Genomic DNA, 20,939 nt, shown 5'->3' on the forward strand with positions numbered 1-20,939 from the left:
TACAATAGGGTGCACACTATGTACCGTCGAGACGTAGGTTCGCAAATGAAGGACACCAGCCTACTAAGCACACACGTCAAGTAGCATCTGGCATTACCCCGAGCCACATCAGGCGCCAGCACCATGCTTCGCCCGGTCTGGGCACATCACATGGGCCTGAGATGTGACCGGTCTGAGCGTGGCTGTTTGGCTGGGCCTCGATGCCGAACGGGTCTACTTGGCAGAGGTCGCTTGCTTGGTACGGTGTTGTGAGTGGGCCTTGTGATCTGGTTTTGAGAGATGGGGTGAGCTTTGAGTGAGTTTCGTTAGTGGTATGTTTGATGACAGCAAGGTCTACGCGAAGCAGAATTTCGCTTAGACCTCCTGAGAGCAGTTGATACATTCATGATGACTTCGTTCAGGAACGCTCCTGATGGGTGTCGGGAGTGCGTAGGTCGGTTCATCGTCCGGAAAGCCATTCGACGCCCTTGCTTGCTGACTGAGATCCTGCGGCGTTCGTAGCGTGCGACCGAAGTAAACGCCTGGATCCCACGACATTCGAAAGAAGCTCTTAAAGAACTTATCGAAGAGGTACCGAGGCGCCAGACGCTACTTCAATCACACACTCCGGCAAACCATAAGTCGATGCGTCCACTGGAGATGTCGAATAGGCTCCTCGCTAGATGGGGACGTGGAAAGCAGGCGTTTAAAGCCAGCGGCATCGGGAATAAACGGCAGACGAGCTTTACGCGAGATTAGTATGAGAACGCGGAAAGCAGAGAGCTAACAGCAACGGACAGGCGTATGAAACATGAGACGAATGCGACCCTTCAACCAAAGAAGAAGGGACGATTGGTAAGCCAGAGAATCCTTCGACGTGAATGAAACGACCGATGACCTTCGCGGAAGCGTGATGACGAAGGCGTCATAGCAAAGAAACGAGATGATCTGCGTCTGTGCGTCGCTGGGACCGCAGCGCGATTAGGGGAAGGAACGATGGACGGCGAGGAAGGAAGTACCAAAACACGAAGACGGAAGGAAGAGGATAAACAACTCCAGAAAAAAGGCCAAGGGGTATGGTTCGAAATGAGGAATCGACTAACGAATGAAGCAGACGAACGCTGAGGTCGGGATATGAAGCAAAAGAAGGAAGTATCTGGAAACTGATGACGAATAATGAAGAGCTAACGCAATAACAGGGACGCGGAAATCCAGTATCAATGACTTACTGTTTGAAGAAGACGTAAGAGAATAGAGGTCAAGGAGACTTTGATACTTGGCCATCTGGGATCGTCGTGCGGGAGGGGGTCTATCCGGACATCCGGGAAGCTATCGTCTGCTGCTTGAAGCAGGCATAATCCTGAGAGATTCAAGCCAATATTGGAACTTTCGACGGTATGTGTTGCCGGCTTCATTCCAGGAAGCGTCACCTGACTTGATTCGAATATGATATCGGAATCGCATGCGTCACCGAAGTCCTAGGGGTAAGAGCAGAATTATGACTGGACGAAAAGAAAGGCCGATCTGGTGATCGAGTAGACAAAATGGATGAAGAAAATCCAGGAGCGGAGCGCAGGGCGATCAATCTATCGGACCCGGAGAAGTATTCGCGGATGCGATGCTGCTTGGTGAGTACTTGATCTCGATATTGACGGTAATCAGCTGCTAACTCATGGTGCACACGCTGTTCTGAACCGTATGTATTCGGCGACACTTATCGCCTCAGGCTACTATCCGTAACGCTCAAGCTTTCGAGAGGGCTCATTCCATGCTCTTTCTGAGGGCGTTCGCGGCGTTGGATCAAACGGGCCAAGACCGGCATGTATCTGTCTCGAATCGATCGGCGGAAACAGACGACCTCAATCCATAGCGACCGCTACTTGATGGTCACGTGATCTGTACGTTCAGGGTCAAGATCCTTCACGTTTGGTGCTTTATGATAGTCGTTATGCGCAATCTCTTCAAGGGAGAGGCCCTTCGTTTCCCTGAGGAAGAAGAACGTACCGATGGCAATGACCGCGTCGGCAATACCCCAGAAGAGGAACGTACCCCATCCCATGTTGTCAATCATGTACGGGGTGACGAGCGAGAAGACGAAGTTGAAGAGCCATTGAGAAGACACGCCGACTGCGACTCCAGGCTCCCTGATCCGTGTCGGGAAGATCTCGGAAACGTATGGCCAAGGCAGAGGACCCCAGCTGAAGTTATACGCGATCACGAAGAGGTATATCAGAGCGACCGTGGCAATCCCACTGGACGTGACTGCTCCTGTTTCGGGAGACGGGATAGCCTTGACGACGGCGGCGGTGGTGATCTGGCATGCCGCCATGAATGTGGCGCCCCAAATGAGAACCTGTCGGCGGCCGACTCGCTCCGAGAGGAAGAAGACGAACGAGGCGCACGCAGCGACCTTGATGGCGCCGAAGATGGCCGTCAGGAGAAGGTCCTTGTCTCCTCCGCCGACCAGAAGCTTGAAGTATTGCGGACCGAAGTATGCGAATGCGGTGGCGCCCGTGGCCTGCTGTGCGGTAAAGACGGCGAAGGCTGTAAAGATGCGCTTGAAGTTGGACCATTCGAGGAGTTCTACGCGCTTCATGTCAGCATCGGCTCGTTTCCGAGTCTGGGGTTGGTGGACCTTTTGCCTGGAAGCCCTCGGTCTCGCGCTCCTCGATCTCGACACCGGTGCGGATCTCCTCCATTTCTTCGAGGGTCGCTTGCGATTCGTCGGCGCGGATCCACTTCAGGCTCTCCCAAGCTTCTTCATGTCTTCCTTTCTGTGTGAGCCATCGGACCGACTCCTTCAGCGTGAGCATGCCAAGACCGAGGAAGGCGGCGGGGACGAGTTGCAGGCCGATTGGTATTTGCCATTGCGCCGCTTTCGAGGAGGAGACGCCCTTGAGGACGCCGTAGTCGACCCAGTAGGAGACGAAGATGCCGCTGTATCACGTCAGCTGCAGGTTCCCGGCGCGCATCGCGGGGCGGAGGTTGGGAGCGGGTACTCACACGGTAAAATTGAGCTGGAAAAAGCTGCCAATCTTGCCGCGCAGCTCCTTCGGGGTCATCTCGCTGCTATACATGGGAACTACAACAGTCGCAGCGCCGAGTCCGATGCCCGCGATGATTCTCCCGACGTAGAAGGCGCCCATGGAGTGCGTGTCGATTGTCTGTATGATCGCGCCGACCACGAAGACGGCCGACGACAGCATCAGCGCCTTGCGTCTGCCATAGCGGTTCGTGAGCGGCCAGGCGACGAAGCAGGCGAGAAAAGCTCCCAGCTGCTGCAGGCCTACAGCGAGGCTGTTGACTCGAGTCTTGTGTGCGGTGTTATAGCGGAAGGAGTTGACGAACGATTGCAGCGTCAGGACGCCCCCTACATGCCTCTGCGGTTAGCCTGCGCGGACGCTTCTCCGGAGAGAGAGGCACGAACCGACGCTGGCGCGGCGGGTTAGCTCATGTCGTTGGCGTTGTCGGCGTGGGTGAGTGGGTTGGGGTGGTGGAGGGAAGGCGGGCGTCGTGTATGCGATCTTGGTGTTGAGGCTGCGCGACGGAGCGGCCGTGACCCCCGATCCTTCGACCTCCGCCATTCCCCCAACACGCAACCAAAGGAGACGAGGACACTCACATGCCGCTGTCATAGCCGAAAAGAAACCCGCCAATGCATACTACACAGCCAAGCCAGTATGCTCGGACTTTTCCAAGCGTCGAGGGATGCATCGTGGGCGCTCGAGGACGAGGGGCTGCGGAGCTTCAAGGCCGCCGCAACACAGCATCAAGAGGCCTTAAGAGCTTGCGCTCGGTGCGCTGAGCTCCAGAACCATCTCATCACGCAATCTCAGTCCCGGATTCGATGCTACAACGCTGCCCTTGATGGCAATGGCTAGCGCAGGGAGTTTGGGAGAATGCGGGGTGATCAGCGTCTTCCGGTGCAACCTCAACCGCGCTAGGTGGGCGGCCTCACGAAATACAACATGGGGCGCGTCATCACAGCAAGAAGAACCGGGTCCAAGGGCATCAGCATCCCTAAGACACATGTACTCGAAAGCGGACGGGTTGCAGGATGCGGAAGGGCGCCGCGAGGCGAGCAAGCTGCGGAGGTCATCTTCCTGAATCCGGGTATGAAGAGCAGCGAGACAGCACGATTGCCGGGCTCTTGGAGCGCGAGATCAACCCCGCGCAGACTACTAAGCATCTAGCTCGAATACTACACCAACCAGCAATCCCGACTCCATCCCCTCGCGGGACTTCTGACCGAGCTCGCATCTCGAGAGGTCAGGTGGACTTAACTTACGCGACGACCCGGCGACGAACGGCGATGGAAGAACGAGCAAGAGCTTTGCATGTACTGTACAACCTGGGAGCGTTTGGTGCATCAGGGGTTGCGCGGGGAGCAACGGCGGGGGAGCTCCACTATACTCGAGGCCATTGGCGGGGAGGGAACGGTACGGAATACCAATTTAGGAAGCTTTTGGGTCGCCATTCGTGTTAATTCGAGCTTATTCCCACCTCAACCCAAGACTCCGAAGTTGTTCGAGTACCTTTCATTTGGTTTCACGGTCATCGAGGTCGTTCCCCAGACACCCACCATACGCACAGACTACCCGAGGCAGTCACAATGGCGGACAAGAAGCGCCCCAATTTCCTTATCGTCTTGGCTGATGATCTGGGGTTTAGTGATATTGGATGCTTTGGCGGAGAGATCGAAACCCCGAATCTAGACAAGGTAATCAACTTTCATTCAGGTATCCCTCTGGGCCGGTGCTACTTCCTAGTATTCAGGAGCTCAGAGAGGACTTTGGGATATACCCCAGGGGCTAACACGTCTTTACAGCTTGCAAAGCAAGGCGTACGCTTTACAGATTTCCATGCCGCGGCAGCATGTTCGCCCTCTCGAGCGATGCTCATGACGGGAACGGATCATCACATTGCAGGGCTGGGGAATCTGATTGAATGGACCAACATCTCCGGACAGAACGATCCGAATGGAAAGATGTCTACCGCTCCCCAGAGAGGCATGCCCGGGTACGAAGGATATCTGAATGAGCGAGTGGTAGCGGGTATGTCAACATTTCATATATCTACACGCCGTAAAAGAAAGCTCTATGAGGAATATTTTATTCCAGGAATCAGATCGAAAAGGCATCTGAGCATTGGAACATTCCAACTACTGTACGTCTCTGTGGTCCGGAAGCTAAGATCACGTGCAGTGAGCGAAGTCCTCCGCGATGCTGGCTATGCGACCCTCATGTCCGGAAAGTGGCATTTAGGGCTCACACCAGACCGCTCACCCAAAGTCCGAGGCTTTGAAAAATCTTTCGCGCACCTTCCTGCTTGCAGGTGAGTTCACTAAGGTCTTGGCGCGCGGCGGCGCCGCCTTTCACTAAAGCGCCTTCACCTTGAGCTTGAAAAAATTTTCTTCCAGCGCAAAATTTTACTTTGCGTAATAATCGGAGCTACTTAACTCCGTGCTCCGTAGAATTTCGACTGCATCTAATGGCCACTTTTCACGTGATTCTTCCATTCACTAACTTGGCACCCCCTAGCAACCATTATGCATACGAGCCACAACTCGACAAAGCTGCCGGCGACAACATACCCGACTTCATGACGATGTCGTTCATCGCGCTGCACTCCGAAAACGGAGAGTATGTGCGCAAGCTTCCCGACGGCTGGTACTCGAGCAACGGCTACGGCGACAAGCTCATCGACTACCTGAAGGAATGGAAAGACGAAAACCCAAAAGGCGAGAAGCCATTCTTCGCATACCTACCTTTCACAGCCCCGCACTGGCCGCTGCAAGCTCCGCAAGAGTTCATCAAGAGGCATCGTGGCCTGTACGACGACGGTCCAGATGCGCTGCGGGAGAAGAGATTGCAGCGCCTCAAAGATCTAGGCATGATCCCACAAGATGTAACACCACACCCTGTCGTCGCCGACGAGGTGAAGAAGTGGGACGATATGAGCGACTTCGAGAAGAAGATGTCGAGTCGCGCGATGGAATGTTTCGCCGGCATGGTGTCTTGCATCGATCACAACGTTGGTCGCGTCATCGCGCACCTCGAGTCCATCGGCGAGCTCGACAACACATTCATCTGCTTCATGTCCGACAACGGCGCCGAGGGCGCAGCGTACGAATCGTATCCCATCGTGCAGGGCCAGATGATGCAGCACCTGCAGAAGTACTACGACAACAGCCTGGAGAATCTCGGCAACGGGAACTCGTTCATATGGTACGGGCCCCGATGGGCGCAAGCGGCGACCGCGCCGAGTAGGCTGTACAAGGCGTATACGACGGAGGGCGGCGTGAGAGTGCCTTGCCTGGCGAAATTCCCGCAGGGCGTGTTGCAGGAGGGCAGGGAGAATAGCGTATCGGATACGTTTGCGACGATTATGGATATTATGCCCACGGTGCTGGACATGGCTGGTGTGAAGCATCCAGCGCCGAGCTACCAAGGACGCGAGATCGTGGGGATGCGCGGAAAGTCCATGATGCCGTTCATCACGGGTAGTGCGCCGCGCATCCACGCCGAGGACTTCATCCAAGGCTGGGAGACGTGTGGGCGTGCGGCGGTGCGCAAGGGCGACTTCAAGATCGTTTTCATCCCGAAGCCGCGCGGGACGGAGAAGTGGCAGCTGTATAACTTGCGTGCGGATCCTGGCGAGGTTTACGACCTGGCGGAAAAGCCGGAGTATAAAGCAGTGTTCGATGAGCTCCTGAAGCTCTGGGAGCAGTATGTGCTTGAGACAGGCGTTATACCGCTGGCGCCGGAGTTGGGAAGGTGGTTGGCGCTGATGGAGGAGCAGATGACTGAGGATGCGTGGATTGAGTATGAGTATTGGAATGAGGGGGCGAGGGATGAGCCGGAGAAGTTCTTTAAGAAGCCGTGGAGGTATCAGGGTCAGAGGACGGTGAAGCAGATGTGAGCGATAGGGGCTAGTTGTTCACATGCGTATGCTGGTATTGCTAACCTACTGTAGCGCGGCACGCAATGGTCATCGTACTCAATCAAGAATGCATATTAAAAGATATCTTGAAGGAATTAGACTCGCCCTAGGGGTATCTCACCCAAGTCTCTGACCAACGTCAAGCATTCAGTGTATGTTATCTCCCTCACACCCCAACCCTCTATATAGTTGTCTGTGTGTCTTTCTTCAGGGCTGTATATCCTTCTTCAAGGCTGTACATCCTTCAAGGAGCAGAGGTCCTCGCCTCCACAACGCGCTGCTGCACCCTATCAGCCAGACCGCTCAGCAGTCGCTCTCGCTGATGATCCGTCAGCGTCTCGAAGTTCTCCCACCTAACACCCTCCTTCGCCCACTCAGTCTCAGCCTCCGCCATCGCCCGCTCAACTCCAGCCTTTACCGCCGGCAGCCCCGGTCCCTGCTTCAGCAGCTCAGCAATCACGGCGTCCTCCTTGACCTTGTTGGGGCGCATGACTTGTATAAGCTCGAGGTCGTTGTACTCCTTCATGGTAAACAACCACTTCTCGAGGCCGAACTGGTCGAACGTGACATCTAGCACGAAGAACGACCCCTGCCGAGACTTGATGCGCATGATGTCGTGCGTGTATATAGGGACCTCGTCGTCGCGATCGGATGGGAAGAAGACGTTCGTCGGCTGGATGACGCGCTGGAGCCAGTCGACTTGCTCGACGTCAGGGTCGCCTATCGTTGTATGTATTAGCGCTCCGTTGATCGCGCGAGGGAGAGAATGCGAACAGGACTTAACTTACCGCTCAGTACTTCCCGGACCTTTTCCAGGAGACAATATACCGCTTTCTGGCAGTTCGTATGCATGATCGCACCACGCCACAAGCTTGCCTCAACCGAGCCCTTGCAGTCCGTTGCACCTGATGCCCGCGGCTCTCTCGTCACCTCGTAGAACGTGACGTCGTCCTCGACGTACTTGTAGTACGTGGACTTTGGGAGGAGGTGGTCGTAGGCCGGGTCTTGACGGACGATGTCGGTGATCGCGGACTCCGCTGTGGACTGGATGCCCTCTGCGATGCCGAGGGCTGCTTTGCGGAAGGGCGCTAGCTTTCGCTGGAGTCTGGTGGGGAGGGGGATCGAGGGGGTGGCGGAGGAGGACGAGGCGGCGGCGGGCGCTTTCCCTTTTCCTTTTGGGCTGGCCATGTTCTGAGCGTCTTGGCTGGAGGTTTCGCACGGTCGATCGAGGGCCGGATAGTATAGTAGGCGCTTGCGTAGAGTGCTATGGGGGTCGCAGTTGGAGCTTCGTGTATCGGATCTTCGAAGGCTTTCGGTTGGCGCAAAGCAGTCGCAGTCGCAGTCGCAGTTGAAGTTGCGTATATAAAAAAGAAAATAAACGAAGGGCTCTCCATTGCCCTGCTCTTTGTCGGGCAATAGAGCGCCCGCGAAAGGTGAATTCGCCATGGTCAATGTTCTTCGAGTTGCCGATATTTTCCAATTCTGCCCGCCAAAAGTGATTCTTTTATCTCCATTTCGATTCGATTGTGAAATTGTGCTTGTGCGGTCACGCAGTGATTGTGATTGTCGTTTCCTCGAATCGAGTTGTGTGTTATGCCGTGTCGTTGGTTTGTCGATGTTCGGGATGGAATCTGCGGATCAAACATCGGATTCTGGCATGCGTCAAAATCAATCACGCTTCGGACTTCACCTTCACAATCACACCAAGGAACCCGAGAAACTTTAGAGGGTAATCGATGTCGATTGGATCCGCGGTCGTGCATCCATTATAGAGACATGACTATTCCAATCTCTTTTTCCAATCCTCCATCCTCCGACCGAGATTCTCCACTACCGGGTACAGCTCCTTGAATCCTCGCTTTTCCGCCGTCGTTTTAGAGAGGTGGTCGTTCATCACAGTACTCGTGACCTTGGGGACTTCAGCTGGCTAATCGTAGCCTGGAGTGTCTCGCCGTCCTCCACCGAGCATCTCGAATGCTGCGATTTCGCCTAGCAAATGGCACCGGCAAACCGCAGGCGGAACAAATCAGTTCCCGGGCTGCTTGTGGTACTTGCCAATCATCTCTTCCACCCGCACGACCATCTCTTCCTCAACAAACTGGCGGCGCTCGTCGCTCATGCGCTCGAAGTCTGCCCAGTCCAAGCCCGCAAGCACAACCCGCAAAGTCTTTCTTCCCTGTGCCCAGTACTCCTCCATCTTCATCTGCTCGTTGATCTCTTTCCGCTCCGAGCGTAAATGCCTTTGCCACGTCTCGGCACCAGCGGTGAAGCGCTCCGTGTACTCCGCCCAGGTGCCGAACCACGCGCCGGCGTCGTGCCCAAACTGCTCGATGGTGAAGTCGGCGACGTATCTAGCGCCGTCCATCGTATCGGAGACGACGAATACCGAGTGGGTCGTGATCACCGGCTCCTGGTCTTCGTCGACGAAGATGAGCTGGGGCTGGGGCTGGACGAGATACCAGGCCACCGCTACACCGGTGTCTTTGAAGGCCTTCGTGGCTGCTTTGATGGTCACCCAGAGGCTGGCATCGCACAGATTGAGCAGCTTGTAGGCGGACCGTATGTGGGGAGGGGCGAGTTCGTCATCGCCGGCGCGCAAGTAGCGGAAGGGGCTCGCTGGGTGCAGCTTCCATATAGTGAGGTCGGCGGGGAGGAGGCGCTCCGGAGGAGAGATCTGTGAGTAGTCGTCGATCACCTGGCGGTACTCGCCGTCGACGAGGGTGAGGAAGAGGCGGCGAAGCAGACCAAGCTTTCGCTTGATCGCGAGAGCGCGAGGCGGGAGGGCTCCAGTTGTGTCTGCGGAGGTAGAGGGAGATTGGTCGCGGAACTTCCCGAAGAGGTTTGTGATGTAGTAGAGCGTATCGCAGAGGAACTGTAGGAGAGACATGTTGTAGGGCTGCAGCTGACAAGAGTTAAGCTTCTTGACAAACTTGTCTCTTCGCTCCGTGTTCTCTTGCGTGGGCTGTAACCGATTGTACAGCGGGTAGAAGGCGGTGCTGTTTTGAAAGCCTTTGGGAAAGAGTGTGGTGGGCTGCTGGGCGACTTACGGTCAGTCTCTCTAGGCGCAGTCTTGGCACTCACCGCAGACACTGGGCTATCAAGTCGCCGCAGCGATAACACATATTGCGTCATCAGAAATAGAACATCACGAACAAGCAAAGTATCATTTCGGAATATCTGTTGAAGGTCTGTAAGCCCAGTAATACGCTTCAAAGTACCGTTTTCCTCTACTCAAAACGCCCCTTCTTCTCTCTTTCTTGGGAACACGCAAGGTCCATAGAGCCATAAGCCCGCTTTGCAGAGTTCCGCACTGTCTCCTGCTGCACCATCTCTGCTATCCGCTCACTGGCCTCCCGCATGTAGATCGCTGCCAGACGCGCCTCAAGCGCCTCCTTCTCATCCTGGACTGCCTTCGGCTTCGACGTGTTGTGTGTATACGAGCGACCCCGCTCTCCCCGCCCACCAACATGTGCGTGTATGGGTCCATCGATATCCTGGTCATCGACTTCTTCGAGAGATGAGAGTGAGGTGGGGTCGGTGGTAGAGGCGTCGGAGTTGGTGTCTGGGACAAAGAGGTCACTACGCTCGCTGGCTGGAGATAGGGCAGGATTGATGCCATTGCGTGAGTTCGAAGTGGAAGCATAGATGACGGGCTCGGAGCGACCGGACGGAGTTCTTTTCGGCGCACCGGCTTTGTCGTCGATCTCATCAAGGCAAAGGCGGCTGTCGAATTTGCGAGGACGACACGAGGCGTAGTCAGAAGCCGGAACCTGCGTGATATCGAAGCTGTCAATCTCACCAATATCTAGCCCAGCCGTCCCTCCATTCTTGCCTTCTCTCTCATCCATATCCTGCGCAGCCGTCTCCCCCCTCTTCTCCTCCTCATCCGGCCCCAGCTCCCTAAAGAACTCCCTCAAACACAAAAACGTCTCCTGTATATCATGAATCGGCCGATCGTCCACAATCCGCTCATAGTACATATGCATGCAGTACTCCCTCGCCCTGAAACTCCAGTCCTCTTTGACTCGAACACCCACAGCCTCCAACTCCGCTTTGAGCGTCTTGCCGCCCAGCAGCAGCAGCGCAAGAAGCTGCGTCCATGTGCCGCTGCGGAACATGAATGGAGCCGTGTGGATGAGATTCTTCGTGACGGCTCGCCAGTGCGTGCAGTTGGCGTATGTGCCGTGGTTGCGGCTGAAGGCGTCTGAGCGGAGCTGCGAGTAGGCGTTCGTGTGGAGGGAGCGTATAACGTGTGCGACGGTGAGGGCAGGGTGTGGCTTAGGCGTTGGGTCGTGGGATGCGGTTTCGATATCGTCGTCGTCGTACCAAGGGTCGAGTTGGCCGACGAAACGGACTTTGATGTCTGCGTAGACAATCCGATCATTCCGTAGCCGTAGTGAGTTCTCCTTACCATCCTTCCAAGCAGCAGCCAGCACCTCCATCGCAGAGCCCGGCCTATCCAAGCCGCATTTCCCCGCGAGATATGCGGCCTTCTTCTCCTCGGCCTCGTCCGCAAAAGCGAAGTCATTCTCCTTCAGCGTAGCAAACCAGTTTTTCTCCCCTTCCTCAATAGCGTTGCGCCAGATCGCCATCCACATCTCCCACTGCGAGTCCTCGCTATCGTTCTCCAGCCAATGCTCGTCCTTCAGCACCTCCCACTTTCCGCCGTCCTGCGCGACATACTCAAACGTGTCCTCCTTCTCTGCTGCGTCCTTCCACTCTTGCAGCGCGGTGCCCCGGAGCGTCGAGGCTTCCTCCCAGCTGCTGTCCCATTGTACTTTGTATTCGGTGCTGGAGGGGTCGCCGGGTTTCTTGCGAGAGGCGAGGATGCGGCGGACGGGCCAGGCGTTGAGGTTTGCGGTGTCAACTCCAGGGAGAGTGGTACGGTTCTCACCACGGGCAGGGGTGGAGGATTTGGAGGGTTTCGGCTCCTTCTTCCTCGTTTCTGGGGAGGGGACGGGGCGGTTCTTGGGCGTTGGAGGAGAAACTGGACGAGCAACACCGCGGGAGGTGGGTTTGTGAGGAGGGAATTTGGTGGGGCGCTTGCGAGGGATTTGGTGGTTGCGGCGGCGTATCGCGGCCGCTTTGCTGATCGCAGAATGAACACGATAGACCATGGTGATGCTGGGAGTGTCGATGCGTTGCGAGAAGCGTGGTGGCTGTGGGACTGGCTTTAAGCGTTTTGCATGTTTGCTTCTGCGTCAACCCGTAAGACAAGCTGAACACACCGGTCGAACACCATGGAAAGTGAATTTCTTTGTCTAATTTTTCACGAAGCTTCCGTTCTTGCAAATCAGAGCCTGAATACGTTCGGGAAGTCATACATGGTAAGGTCACTCGATCATACAAGGCGCATATCACATAGCAAAGGAGAAGTGTTCATGTCTGATGAAGAAAAACTTTTATTACCGCCCAGCGCCCATTGCGCACTCGGAAAGAAAGGCAAAAAGCATCCGACCCCAAGCTGAAGTACTAGCTACATCCGAATTCCGTACGATGCCGGTGGTGAGCCTAGGCTCGAGTGTGTCTGGCTTGTGGCTGCCGCTCACGGTTGGGCCGTAGCCCACAGGTACCAATCGCACCGGTGACATTCCCGGTGCCCGCAGCCGGGGCACGACGCCGCCCGGCGGAAGCAGTTCGCTCTGCCCTCGGGGCAGGAGCAGCAAAGGAACATATCCCGCCGTGGGTCCGGGAGGCCCTTGGCGTCGCACGTCACCCGCTGCGGGTGGCCGGGGGGCGGTGGCGGAATCGGCGGGGGTGGGCCCGGCGGCGGTGGAGGCGGTGGCGGAGCAGCATTGCTGCTGCTGCCGCTGCTGTTGCTGTTGCTGTTGCTGTTGCTGTTGCTGTTGCTGTTGTTGCTGCTGCCGCTGGGCGCAGCGGACGGGGCGGAGGAGGCTGGCGCGGACGTATTCATTTTGACGGCAGATCGATCTTTGAGTGGTAGATCTACTTCATATCAGTAACTGTCAAATTGCTATACCAGAGAGCTATACACACCGTCTTAGAAATGGGCCGGACCAAAGAAAAAAAGAAAAGAAAAGAGACAGCAGCAGCCAAAATCGAAATAATTATAGGCGGCGAGGCACCAGCTAACCGAGAGGGTCCGTTCGCCGCGTTGCCGGAGTGAAGGTCAGTTTACTCTTCGAAAACATTCGACAGGCAGCCATGGCAGCTTCGAATACCGAGCAGATGAGCGCTCTCACTGCTGCGGACGGCGTCCAATTAGAGCAAAGTGCATCCGTTTGCTCCCAGTCCACTAGCCGGTAGGGGCCCACTTGCTCTTCTCTCTTATCTTGGCGCCGTAGATGTAGAAAAGTACTGGAACAGGAAGGAACAAGACGCAAATGAAACCCAGCAAGCTACTTGCCCACGGAACCCCAAGATTAATATACATGGCGTGCGTGAACAGTGGGAAGAAAGCGCCGAAGAAGCTGCGGATGAAAGTATTTACCGCGATGGCGGAGTTCGAGTAGAAGCCGTAGCAGTCAATGAGGTAGCTCATGCCTTGCCAGAAGGGCACCATGCAGCCTAGGCCAATCAGCGCTGTGGCAAGCACAGACGGCACCCATGTGATGTCCGGATTCGAGGTCCAGCCAAACCAGAACAGCCCAGCAGGCAAGGCAACGGCGCCGATGATCATTGGTGGGAGACGCTCTTCGGGTATAGCTTTGCCGTATTTGTTGTAGGCCCGTGTGAAGTTTGTTGCGGCGCTGTAGGCGATCAGTGCTGCGCCTAGGGCGATTCCGAAGATGAAGGCCGTGAAAGGCAGCTGAGACACGCCTAGGGACCAACCGCGTTCCTCGTAGAAAGACACTGGGAACTAGTGTTGGTCAGCAGAAGCACTGAGCGGTATAGGCATGCTGTGACTCACGGCTTCGAAAAGCAGATAGACGATTCCGTAGAGAAAGCTCATATAGGCGGTCATGAGCGCGAGAATCGGCTCCTGCAAGAACATCTGAAAAGGCCTGATCAAGTAGACTCTCAGTACTCTATCCATGGTGAGCTTATTCGCATCGGCCGCCGCGTGGTACTCTGAATTCCCCGTCTCCTTCCGCAGCTTGGCCGCCCGCAACTGGAGTATTCTAGCCGGCGACGTCTCAGGTATAACCAAAATCCCAACTGCTCCAAAGACGCCAGCCATAATCAAGGTAATCCAAGACGTCCATCGCCAGCCAAGGCTCGACTCGGTAATAAACCCACCAGCAATGGGTCCGGCTACGGGCCCTGCGAAGCCACCAGCGGCAAATATGCAGATAGCGTAGGACCTAGGAATAGGATCCCACAGATCAGCAAGCGCACCACCGACTACCGAAAGCGGTGCTGCTGCAAAGAATCCTCCCAGGAAACGGCCAACACATATTGTAGCGACGTTTTGTGCGAGCGCGACGGGGATTTGGAAGATTGCGAAGAGAGCGTATCCGGCGAACAGGGGTATGCGGCGTCCGAGGACCTCTGACATGGGACCAAAAGCAATAGGGCCAAAGACGAAACCCTGAAATAGCTCAATTCAGCATCCGTTTGGAATTGCGAGTTAGCATGGGACGACATACGAGAACGAAAAGTGCTACACCCAAAGTAGCCTCGACCATTGAGACATTGAACTTCTCTTGCACCACAGCGATGTTGACGCTGAAGATGGAGCTTGCAAACGTGACCGTGAACACCAGCGATCCCATCATGACGGTTATCGCCCATCTGCGCTTTGCAGTCCAGCTCTTGGGATTTCCAGGGTCGCCCGGGCCGTCAAACTCCACGAGATAGCTCCTTTCCCCCGTCCGCTCCTCCCCGTCGTCTTCCTTCTGCTTCTCGATATCTTTCTCTTCATCCCCGAGCGCATCATTGGAAGCTGCGAGGTCGTCGAAGCTCTTTTGCGGGGTACCGCGGTCGGCTTGCGGCGTAGCATCAACGGACGACTGATTGGACGGCGTGTGGGAGAGCACAGGCGCTGGGTACGTCATTTCGGCCGCCATTGGGGCTGTAGCGGAGTTTGCGATATGCGTGGACCGCTAGCCGGGGGCGCGAGCGGTATTTGTAGGGCGGCATAGTGGATAATGGACTTGTGAATTATATCCGGTGCGCTGCATGGACTTAAGCATCATACCCTTAGATCTGTGGGTCCAAAGTTTCCAAGATCTGCGCTAGCCGACGGGAAACCAGTGCCGAGGGCGGAACCGGAATCTACCAAATGCCTCTATGCTGCAAAATTTAGAACGACTCCTGGTGATGACGCGCAGTATCGTGAGAGAGGAGAGGCTGAACGCTCGAACGATGGATGACTGTTGCTGAGTTGGCGATGCACCGTGCCATCGCGGTCGCGGATTCCGCGCTGTTAGGCCTCGGTCGGAGAATAGCGCGACCGCCGAACCTTGGCTCACACGCGGATCGATTATTAATGCCCTTGTCGCGCTTTGGCCTCCCAAAAAGCTTCGTCAGACTTCATCCCATGTTCGACAATCAGCACTGCGGCGCCTTTATCTTTTTTTCTCGCTTTGTAAGTCACAGAAAGGGCGGCGACGACGGTATGGGGCATGTCGACCGCCGTCAGGCACTATTCGGCCGTGTGGGATAGCTTGATATTGCATGATACGATTTGAAAGGCCTTCAGAGACTGAGACTGACTCTCGCCAACCCGTCATTCTATATAGGAGGATAGCTGGGCTAGTTCCATAAGATGTACTTTCCGACTCATCGGCCTGTCGATCGTCCTCCATCTACGAGCTTCCAGCACCCTCAACTCCATTCCCCCCGCCGCCGTCGTCCTTGGGCGCCTCTTCTATCTTGGCCTTCTTTGCTTCGCGTTCCTCTTCTCCTTCAATTACTCCGGTCCTATCTCTATCAGCCTTGCGCTTCCTTCCCGCCGTTCCCCCTTGTCCCAAGGATCGACATTCCGCTTCATGGAATCTCGAAGAAACCGCATCGAATAGCCTGACCACCTTCGCAGTCGTGTACTCCCTATCTCTGCACGCCTTCCGGAACTCTTTGAGCAGGTCTGAAATAGCGTCTTCGTACCAGTCCTCGTCAACCCTCATACCCAGGCGGTTCATCTCGCTCAGCAGGGCGACTTTGGGGGCAAGCGTGAGGACCAGGAGCAAGACCCAGCTCCGGTGTTGCAAGAGGTGAGGAGTACGATGGATAACGAGCTGCCACAGCTTGTGCCGTTCGTTTGCGCCATGGGGTTCCCGACTGACCCAGTTTTCTGGATCAAATCTGGACAAGTTTTCGAAGTAGGTGCTCCATCTCTCACAGGGCGTGTAGACTTCGTCGTCGTGCTGGAGATCCCCGGTAGCCGAGCCCTCGCCGTCCTGGATGCGTCCCAGCTGGCCCACGAATCGCGTCTTGATCGTATCGAAGTAGCTCAGTTGCTCAACTTCCCTGACGGGCACATCATCGCGGAGAAGGCGGAAACAAGTGGCCAGCAAGTCACGCGCGTCCCCGTACCGGTGCTGTACCGCAGCGTCTTTTGACTCCTCATCCGCGAAGTCATAATCACCAGGCTTGACGGTATTCAGCCACTGAGTGTCTTCCTTGGCCAACTCTAGGATTTTGGCGAACATGTCCTTTGCTTCGTGGTCTTCCGACAGACTGTCCGGGGCCATTGAATCTGGCATTGTCGGCGAGACAGTATTTTGCGGTAGCGATAGAGCTACTTTTCGCTCGCCTGGGCGAGGACTGGGCTGGGTTTCCTGAGCTGGACCGTCTCCAATCCCCGGAGACCCAGTGCTCCTTGCTTGTCCCGGCTCGATTGGCTGGCGGTCCATGGGTTGAGTGGCATTCTCCTGGGCTGGCGGCGGGCGGAGTATGGATGCATCGACCGTCGTCGGGCTAGCCAGTGTGTCCTCGGCCTTTTTCTGTGCATCCCACTTAGCCATTGATCCAGCAAACATGCTGGTCTTTGAAAAGGCTTTCTTGCGCGCCGGAACACTCACCTCCTCGTCTTCTGCTGAAGGTTCCGCCCCTGATTGAGCTGCCTCCCCCGTTTGATGTTGCACGAGGGATGTCTGCTCCGGTTCGTCAGATGGAGCGGTGCCCGCTTGACGAGGTGGATGCTCTATGTTGTCTTCCCCGGATCCCGCCTCGCCGGAGGTCCCGCGCCGGGGACCACTGTGGTGTGAAGGGACCTGGCTGGCTTCACCGACGCGAGACGGTCTAGGGCGACCATGGAGAAGGGGATTCGGTCTACCGGGACCCGGAGAAGGCGCGTCTTTGCTCGGAGTTCGGCCGCCGGGTACGCTTTTCTCCTTCTGGCTTCGCCCGCTCGGCTCCGACTGGTCCGGAAATTCATAGTCCTCCGCGCTGGATAAATCATCGTCGGAAGAAAGGACGATCGGACTCTTGCTGTTGCTCTTGCTGGAGGCCTGTCGTGTTCTCTTCGACGCAGTTTCGTGCGGCTCGTCATCATCGACTCCGGATTTCCGGGTCCTCGGTGCCTTGCTTCTGGTCTCCTTCGCGACGTTCTTCATCGTTCGATCTTTCTTGGAACTTGCACGCGTTGCCACCTTCTTCGGAGCTGTATCTGATGCTGAATCATCATCGGGGTCTGGGCGATAGCTTGAGCCTGAACTTTCCAGCCCTTCGTCAACCGTATCTGGAGGCGGTGCCGGTTCTGGGCTTGCGGTGGGCTGGATTGCCGGCTTTCTCGTCGTATCCTTTATCCGTGCCATGTCTTCGAATGAAGCTTGGGGATTGCAGATAGAGTTGCCAGTGTGTCTGGAGTAAGTATATAACTTTCCGTATAGTTTGCTCTTTTTTTCGCTCCTTTGTTAATCGTCAAGCACCAATGCGGGCTAGATGGACGACGTGCACGGTAGACCCTTCCAGAAATGTGGAGTCAAACCCCCGCAGCGCATTCAGCTCCGCCTTTGTAACAGTTTGTTTGCGCACTTCAACTCATTATGGCAACGACAGCAAACTCTGAATAGACAATTGTATGCCTTCTGGAATAGCGTTCCCAATTACGGGAGTGTGAAACAAGGCTAGCTTGAAGCAGTCCTGGGGTCAAGTCAACGGAACAACGACGCACGGACGAGTTACAAGAAGGATGATTTCATTGATCACTCTATCGACCATAGCTTGATGACTTGTATGTCGAAGCTCCAGAACGCACCCCAGCAAACCCATTCCCTCGTAAATCCCCATATACCTAGGCGTAGCGCAATCGTCCCATGGATTCAGCTGCATGCTCTCATCATCATCTTGGAGGTGACCTTGCGTGTCGTGGATTCGCTCGTTACTGTTGTCCCTACGACGGCGTTCGACAAGGTCGTGGATTCGTTCGTTAATGTTGCCCCTACGACGGCGTTCGATAAGATTGTGGATTCGCTCGTTAATGTTGTCCCTACAACGGCGTTCGACAAGGTTGTGAGATTCTCGTCGTCGACGCTTGTGCGCCGTCTCCTCGATGTACGTGGGCTTGTGGTAGTCTCTTGTTAATGTTGTCCCTTCGACGGCGTTCGGCAAGGTCGTGGATTCGCTCGTTAATGTTGTCTCTACGACGGTTCGACAATGTCGTGGATTCGCTCGTTAATGTTGTCCCTATGACGGCGTTCGACAAGGTTGTGGATTCGCTCGTTAATGTTGTCCTTACGACGGCGTTCGACAAGGTTGTGAGATTCTCGTCGTCGACGCTTGTCCGCCGTCTCCTCAATGTGGTTTGGCAGCCACCGCTTCCCGTCCATCGACAACTCCTCGTAAGTATCTCACAAAGTCGTAGGCACGCTCAGTGCGTCCCATTGGGCCGTCAAGCTCAGCATCCCAGAGCTTTGGGAGCTCGTCCTCTGAGCGGTCCTCTGAGCGGTTGTCATCCCGAGCAGGGCGCGGCTGGGGGTGATGCGGATCCACGGCCCGCTTGTCGTCGTCTCTCGCAAACTCGCACTCGTCTGTGTCGATGAGCTGCCCGGTCGCCAGAGCGACTTCCTTGTACGTGCCGCTCCTCTCAATGGTGACCGAGATTTTGAGGTTGCCATGGAAGCGTCAGACCGTGCGGGCGGGGGGCGTAAACTTTGGAAAAAGACCGGATCGCCAGTACGGTCTTTAATAATAGAGAGGAGTTTGCTTTGTCACGATGTAGGTATCACAGAAGCGGAAGTGAGAAAATTCGGAAAAGCGAAGGTGAAGGCAGGGAAGGCCCGAAGGCCGCAGCAAACTTTTCTATTCCGAGTGACGCAGCGTCACTACACCTGTATATGGCCTACCCGCTCCTTATGCTGTTCTACCGTGAAGTGGCCGAGGTGCAGACGCAATAACCAGAGCCAAAAGCTCTCCAGGTCCTTGGCATTTAAAGCCCGGTTTTTGAACCGGGCCTTCTCCTCTTCTGGATCCCTGCTCTCCTCCGCGTAACGCTCTTCCAGATATTCCGAGTATTCGTCATAGGTGAAGAAGAAGCCCGGCAAGCCAAACTGGCTTCCCGTAAGGTCTAGGACGAATTTCTCTCCACTCCCGCATGTGATCAAGATAATGTCGTGGAGCCAAACGCCTTGGCTCCCGATTTCTTTTTCAAAAAGAGCAAGGAGGGGTTTCACGACCACGCATTTCCACTCGATCTCGATTACGTCGGGGTCGTCTAAAATAAAGAAATATGTGAGCAGTACTGAAGCCACATTATGCAAAGGTTATACATAATAGTCATACCCTTCAAAAGCTTGCGGACGAAGTCCCAGAACGCATAGCAAGCAGATTGGCATTGGCGATAATTTCTTATCGCCTTACGAAGTCGTTTGTCGATGCCGAGACCGGGCGCAAACCGAGCATAGCCGAGGTGCTTCTCTTCCCAGATCTTGAAGCCGCTTGTGCTGTCGAGATGTTGATAAAGACGGTGGCCGAGGAGAACAATCTCATCGACCTCGTCGATGGGTATGACTCGCGTGACCAAACGGCACGGCGCGAGGAAGAGGAAATGGGCCCAAATTTGGGCGACGAGGAGGAGGGCTTTGGAGAGACGCTCGTGGACGGCGGTCTTGGTGCGAGGATTGGCGCTGTGGCCGGAGAATGCGTTGGAAGACATGACGAAGAGAGGCCTGTTTTTGGCGGCGAATACGCTCAGGACGAGATAGCAAGAGGATTGAGGTCGTGGAGTCAGAGAGAGTAAGGCAGCAAAGCAAAATATTCGACGGGTTTTGTGCGTCTCGAAGTGAAGGGCCTTCAGATTTAGCGCCATGGTGGAAGTAATGATGGCCACCATCAAAACATTAAAACCTCTCCATACGGCACCACAATGCCGTCTTCAAAATTCAGGTAGAAGCGGCTTATGCTGCTACAGTGATCAGGCGAATTCAATTTTAGAGATAGGAATTGAGGATCGCTCACGGTTAGGGGAGAGCATCCCCAAATTCCGCAAAGCAGCCTATTGCTTATTAGATAGGTAGAATGCATTGCAGCATAGCACTTGCACTAGCTTATGCTCTTCCAAGAATACAGGATGTTGTATAGTTCTCTCGCACTTGTGATCAGGTAGCTAGGAGAGCCTTAGTACATAACTCAGAGGGCCAATCGAGCAGTTAACAGGTGATGAGGGCAACCTAGAAGGCGTTTTGCTAGTCTGATGAAGGTCATGTTAGAGCTATGTTTACAGAGAAGCGCTTCAAGGCTACGGCAGAGTCAAAGCCTAACAGGGAAGGCGCACTATACAGAATAAGGTGGAACAGGCAATTATGCTAAAAATCAAAGGATTGAAGCCAGAGTCGAACCAGGGCCATAAAAAAAAATAGCCAAAATATTGTAAAAGTCTCCCGAAGTTAATCCCGATGTTAAATCGGATTTAATCTCGGGAGACTTTTACAATCTAGGTTTCAAATATAAGGTATATATATAGGCGAGTAAAAGGCTTTTTCGAGGTGGTGGTGGCGAGTTTTGTGGGTGAGCGGCTCGGCTGCTAGCTAGTGTTTGGATGCGACGTCACAAGTGAAGTGAGAAGGTCTAACCTTAATTTCCGAATAACCGCCATCTCATACCCCTCAGTATTGGCCTTTGGCTGTTTCCTTGTGCCTAGTCTCTTTAGAACTCGTGGCCAGCCCCTATCTGTA

At 55.1% G+C, this 20,939-nt stretch overlaps 9 protein-coding genes across 9 annotated transcripts; 1 reads left to right on the forward strand and 8 right to left on the reverse strand.

Moving 5' to 3' along the window:
• Positions 1-1,637: 1,637 nt before the first annotated feature.
• On the reverse strand, positions 1,638-3,836 carry BU26DRAFT_524063 (MFS sugar transporter-like protein). The gene is given in 5 exon segments (XM_033830195.1): positions 1,638-2,562; positions 2,615-2,916; positions 2,983-3,350; positions 3,587-3,591; positions 3,603-3,836. The coding sequence occupies 5 exon segments, from the start codon at positions 3,691-3,693 to the stop codon at positions 1,856-1,858; spliced, it is 1,473 nt and encodes a 490-aa protein (XP_033678100.1). The 5' UTR covers positions 3,694-3,836; the 3' UTR covers positions 1,638-1,855.
• Positions 3,837-4,301: 465 nt separating this feature from the next.
• Positions 4,302-7,357, forward strand: BU26DRAFT_126284 (alkaline phosphatase-like protein). Its single transcript, XM_033819577.1, has 5 exons — positions 4,302-4,699; positions 4,808-5,033; positions 5,184-5,313; positions 5,520-7,073; positions 7,256-7,357. The coding sequence occupies exons 1-4, from the start codon at positions 4,592-4,594 to the stop codon at positions 6,898-6,900; spliced, it is 1,845 nt and encodes a 614-aa protein (XP_033678101.1). The 5' UTR covers positions 4,302-4,591; the 3' UTR covers positions 6,901-7,073; positions 7,256-7,357.
• On the reverse strand, positions 7,166-8,109 carry BU26DRAFT_510290 (uncharacterized protein; the record flags this gene model as incomplete). Its single annotated transcript, XM_033827216.1, has 2 exons — positions 7,166-7,641; positions 7,710-8,109. The coding sequence occupies 2 exons, from the start codon at positions 8,107-8,109 to the stop codon at positions 7,166-7,168; spliced, it is 876 nt and encodes a 291-aa protein (XP_033678102.1).
• Positions 8,110-8,947: 838 nt separating this feature from the next.
• Positions 8,948-9,808, reverse strand: BU26DRAFT_570502 (uncharacterized protein; the record flags this gene model as incomplete). Its single annotated transcript, XM_033834017.1, has 1 exon — positions 8,948-9,808. One exon carries the CDS (start codon positions 9,806-9,808, stop codon positions 8,948-8,950), a length of 861 nt encoding a protein of 286 aa, XP_033678103.1.
• Positions 9,809-10,148: 340 nt separating this feature from the next.
• Positions 10,149-12,038, reverse strand: BU26DRAFT_570503 (uncharacterized protein; the record flags this gene model as incomplete). The annotated part of the gene is made up of 1 exon (XM_033834018.1): positions 10,149-12,038. One exon carries the CDS (start codon positions 12,036-12,038, stop codon positions 10,149-10,151), a length of 1,890 nt encoding a protein of 629 aa, XP_033678104.1.
• Positions 12,039-12,427: 389 nt separating this feature from the next.
• Positions 12,428-13,031, reverse strand: BU26DRAFT_126484 (uncharacterized protein). The gene is made up of 2 exons (XM_033819581.1): positions 12,919-13,031; positions 12,428-12,867 (listed from the first exon to the last, which is right to left on the reverse strand). Exon 2 carries the CDS (start codon positions 12,833-12,835, stop codon positions 12,467-12,469), a length of 369 nt encoding a protein of 122 aa, XP_033678105.1. The 5' UTR covers positions 12,836-12,867; positions 12,919-13,031; the 3' UTR covers positions 12,428-12,466.
• A 146-nt stretch (positions 13,032-13,177) lies between these two features.
• On the reverse strand, positions 13,178-14,879 carry BU26DRAFT_437476 (citrinin biosynthesis transporter CtnC; the record flags this gene model as incomplete). The annotated part of the gene is made up of 3 exons (XM_033824235.1): positions 13,178-13,741; positions 13,793-14,413; positions 14,472-14,879. 3 exons carry the CDS (start codon positions 14,877-14,879, stop codon positions 13,178-13,180), a joined length of 1,593 nt encoding a protein of 530 aa, XP_033678106.1.
• A 483-nt stretch (positions 14,880-15,362) lies between these two features.
• Positions 15,363-17,955, reverse strand: BU26DRAFT_524068 (uncharacterized protein). Its single transcript, XM_033830196.1, has one exon. The coding sequence runs from the start codon at positions 17,580-17,582 to the stop codon at positions 15,633-15,635; it is 1,950 nt and encodes a 649-aa protein (XP_033678107.1). The 5' UTR covers positions 17,583-17,955; the 3' UTR covers positions 15,363-15,632.
• A 606-nt stretch (positions 17,956-18,561) lies between these two features.
• BU26DRAFT_570506 (uncharacterized protein) lies at positions 18,562-20,074 on the reverse strand (the record flags this gene model as incomplete). Its single annotated transcript, XM_033834019.1, has 3 exons — positions 18,562-18,810; positions 19,113-19,480; positions 19,549-20,074. The coding sequence occupies 3 exons, from the start codon at positions 20,072-20,074 to the stop codon at positions 18,562-18,564; spliced, it is 1,143 nt and encodes a 380-aa protein (XP_033678108.1).
• Between the last annotated feature and the right edge of the window lie 865 nt (positions 20,075-20,939).

Source organism: Trematosphaeria pertusa (genome assembly GCF_010094035.1).
Source record: "Trematosphaeria pertusa strain CBS 122368 unplaced genomic scaffold BU26scaffold_18, whole genome shotgun sequence".
Lineage (NCBI taxonomy): Eukaryota > Fungi > Ascomycota > Dothideomycetes > Pleosporales > Trematosphaeriaceae > Trematosphaeria > Trematosphaeria pertusa.

Coding starts and splice junctions, on each gene's coding strand:
- BU26DRAFT_524063 (XM_033830195.1), bottom strand. CDS start 3,693: ATGCATCCCTCGACGCTTGGAAAAGTCCGAGCATACTGGCTTGGCTGT. Junction 2,917..2,982: donor TTCCAGCTCAATTTTACCGT/GTGAGTACCCGC, acceptor GACGTGATACAG/CGGCATCTTCGTCTCCTACT. Junction 2,563..2,614: donor CGAGGGCTTCCAGGCAAAAG/GTCCACCAACCC, acceptor TGAAGCGCGTAG/AACTCCTCGAATGGTCCAAC.
- BU26DRAFT_126284 (XM_033819577.1), top strand. CDS start 4,592: ATGGCGGACAAGAAGCGCCCCAATTTCCTTATCGTCTTGGCTGATGAT. Junction 4,700..4,807: donor AAACCCCGAATCTAGACAAG/GTAATCAACTTT, acceptor ACGTCTTTACAG/CTTGCAAAGCAAGGCGTACG. Junction 5,034..5,183: donor GAATGAGCGAGTGGTAGCGG/GTATGTCAACAT, acceptor GATCACGTGCAG/TGAGCGAAGTCCTCCGCGAT.
- BU26DRAFT_126484 (XM_033819581.1), bottom strand. CDS start 12,835: ATGAATACGTCCGCGCCAGCCTCCTCCGCCCCGTCCGCTGCGCCCAGC.
- BU26DRAFT_524068 (XM_033830196.1), bottom strand. CDS start 17,582: ATGGCACGGATAAAGGATACGACGAGAAAGCCGGCAATCCAGCCCACC.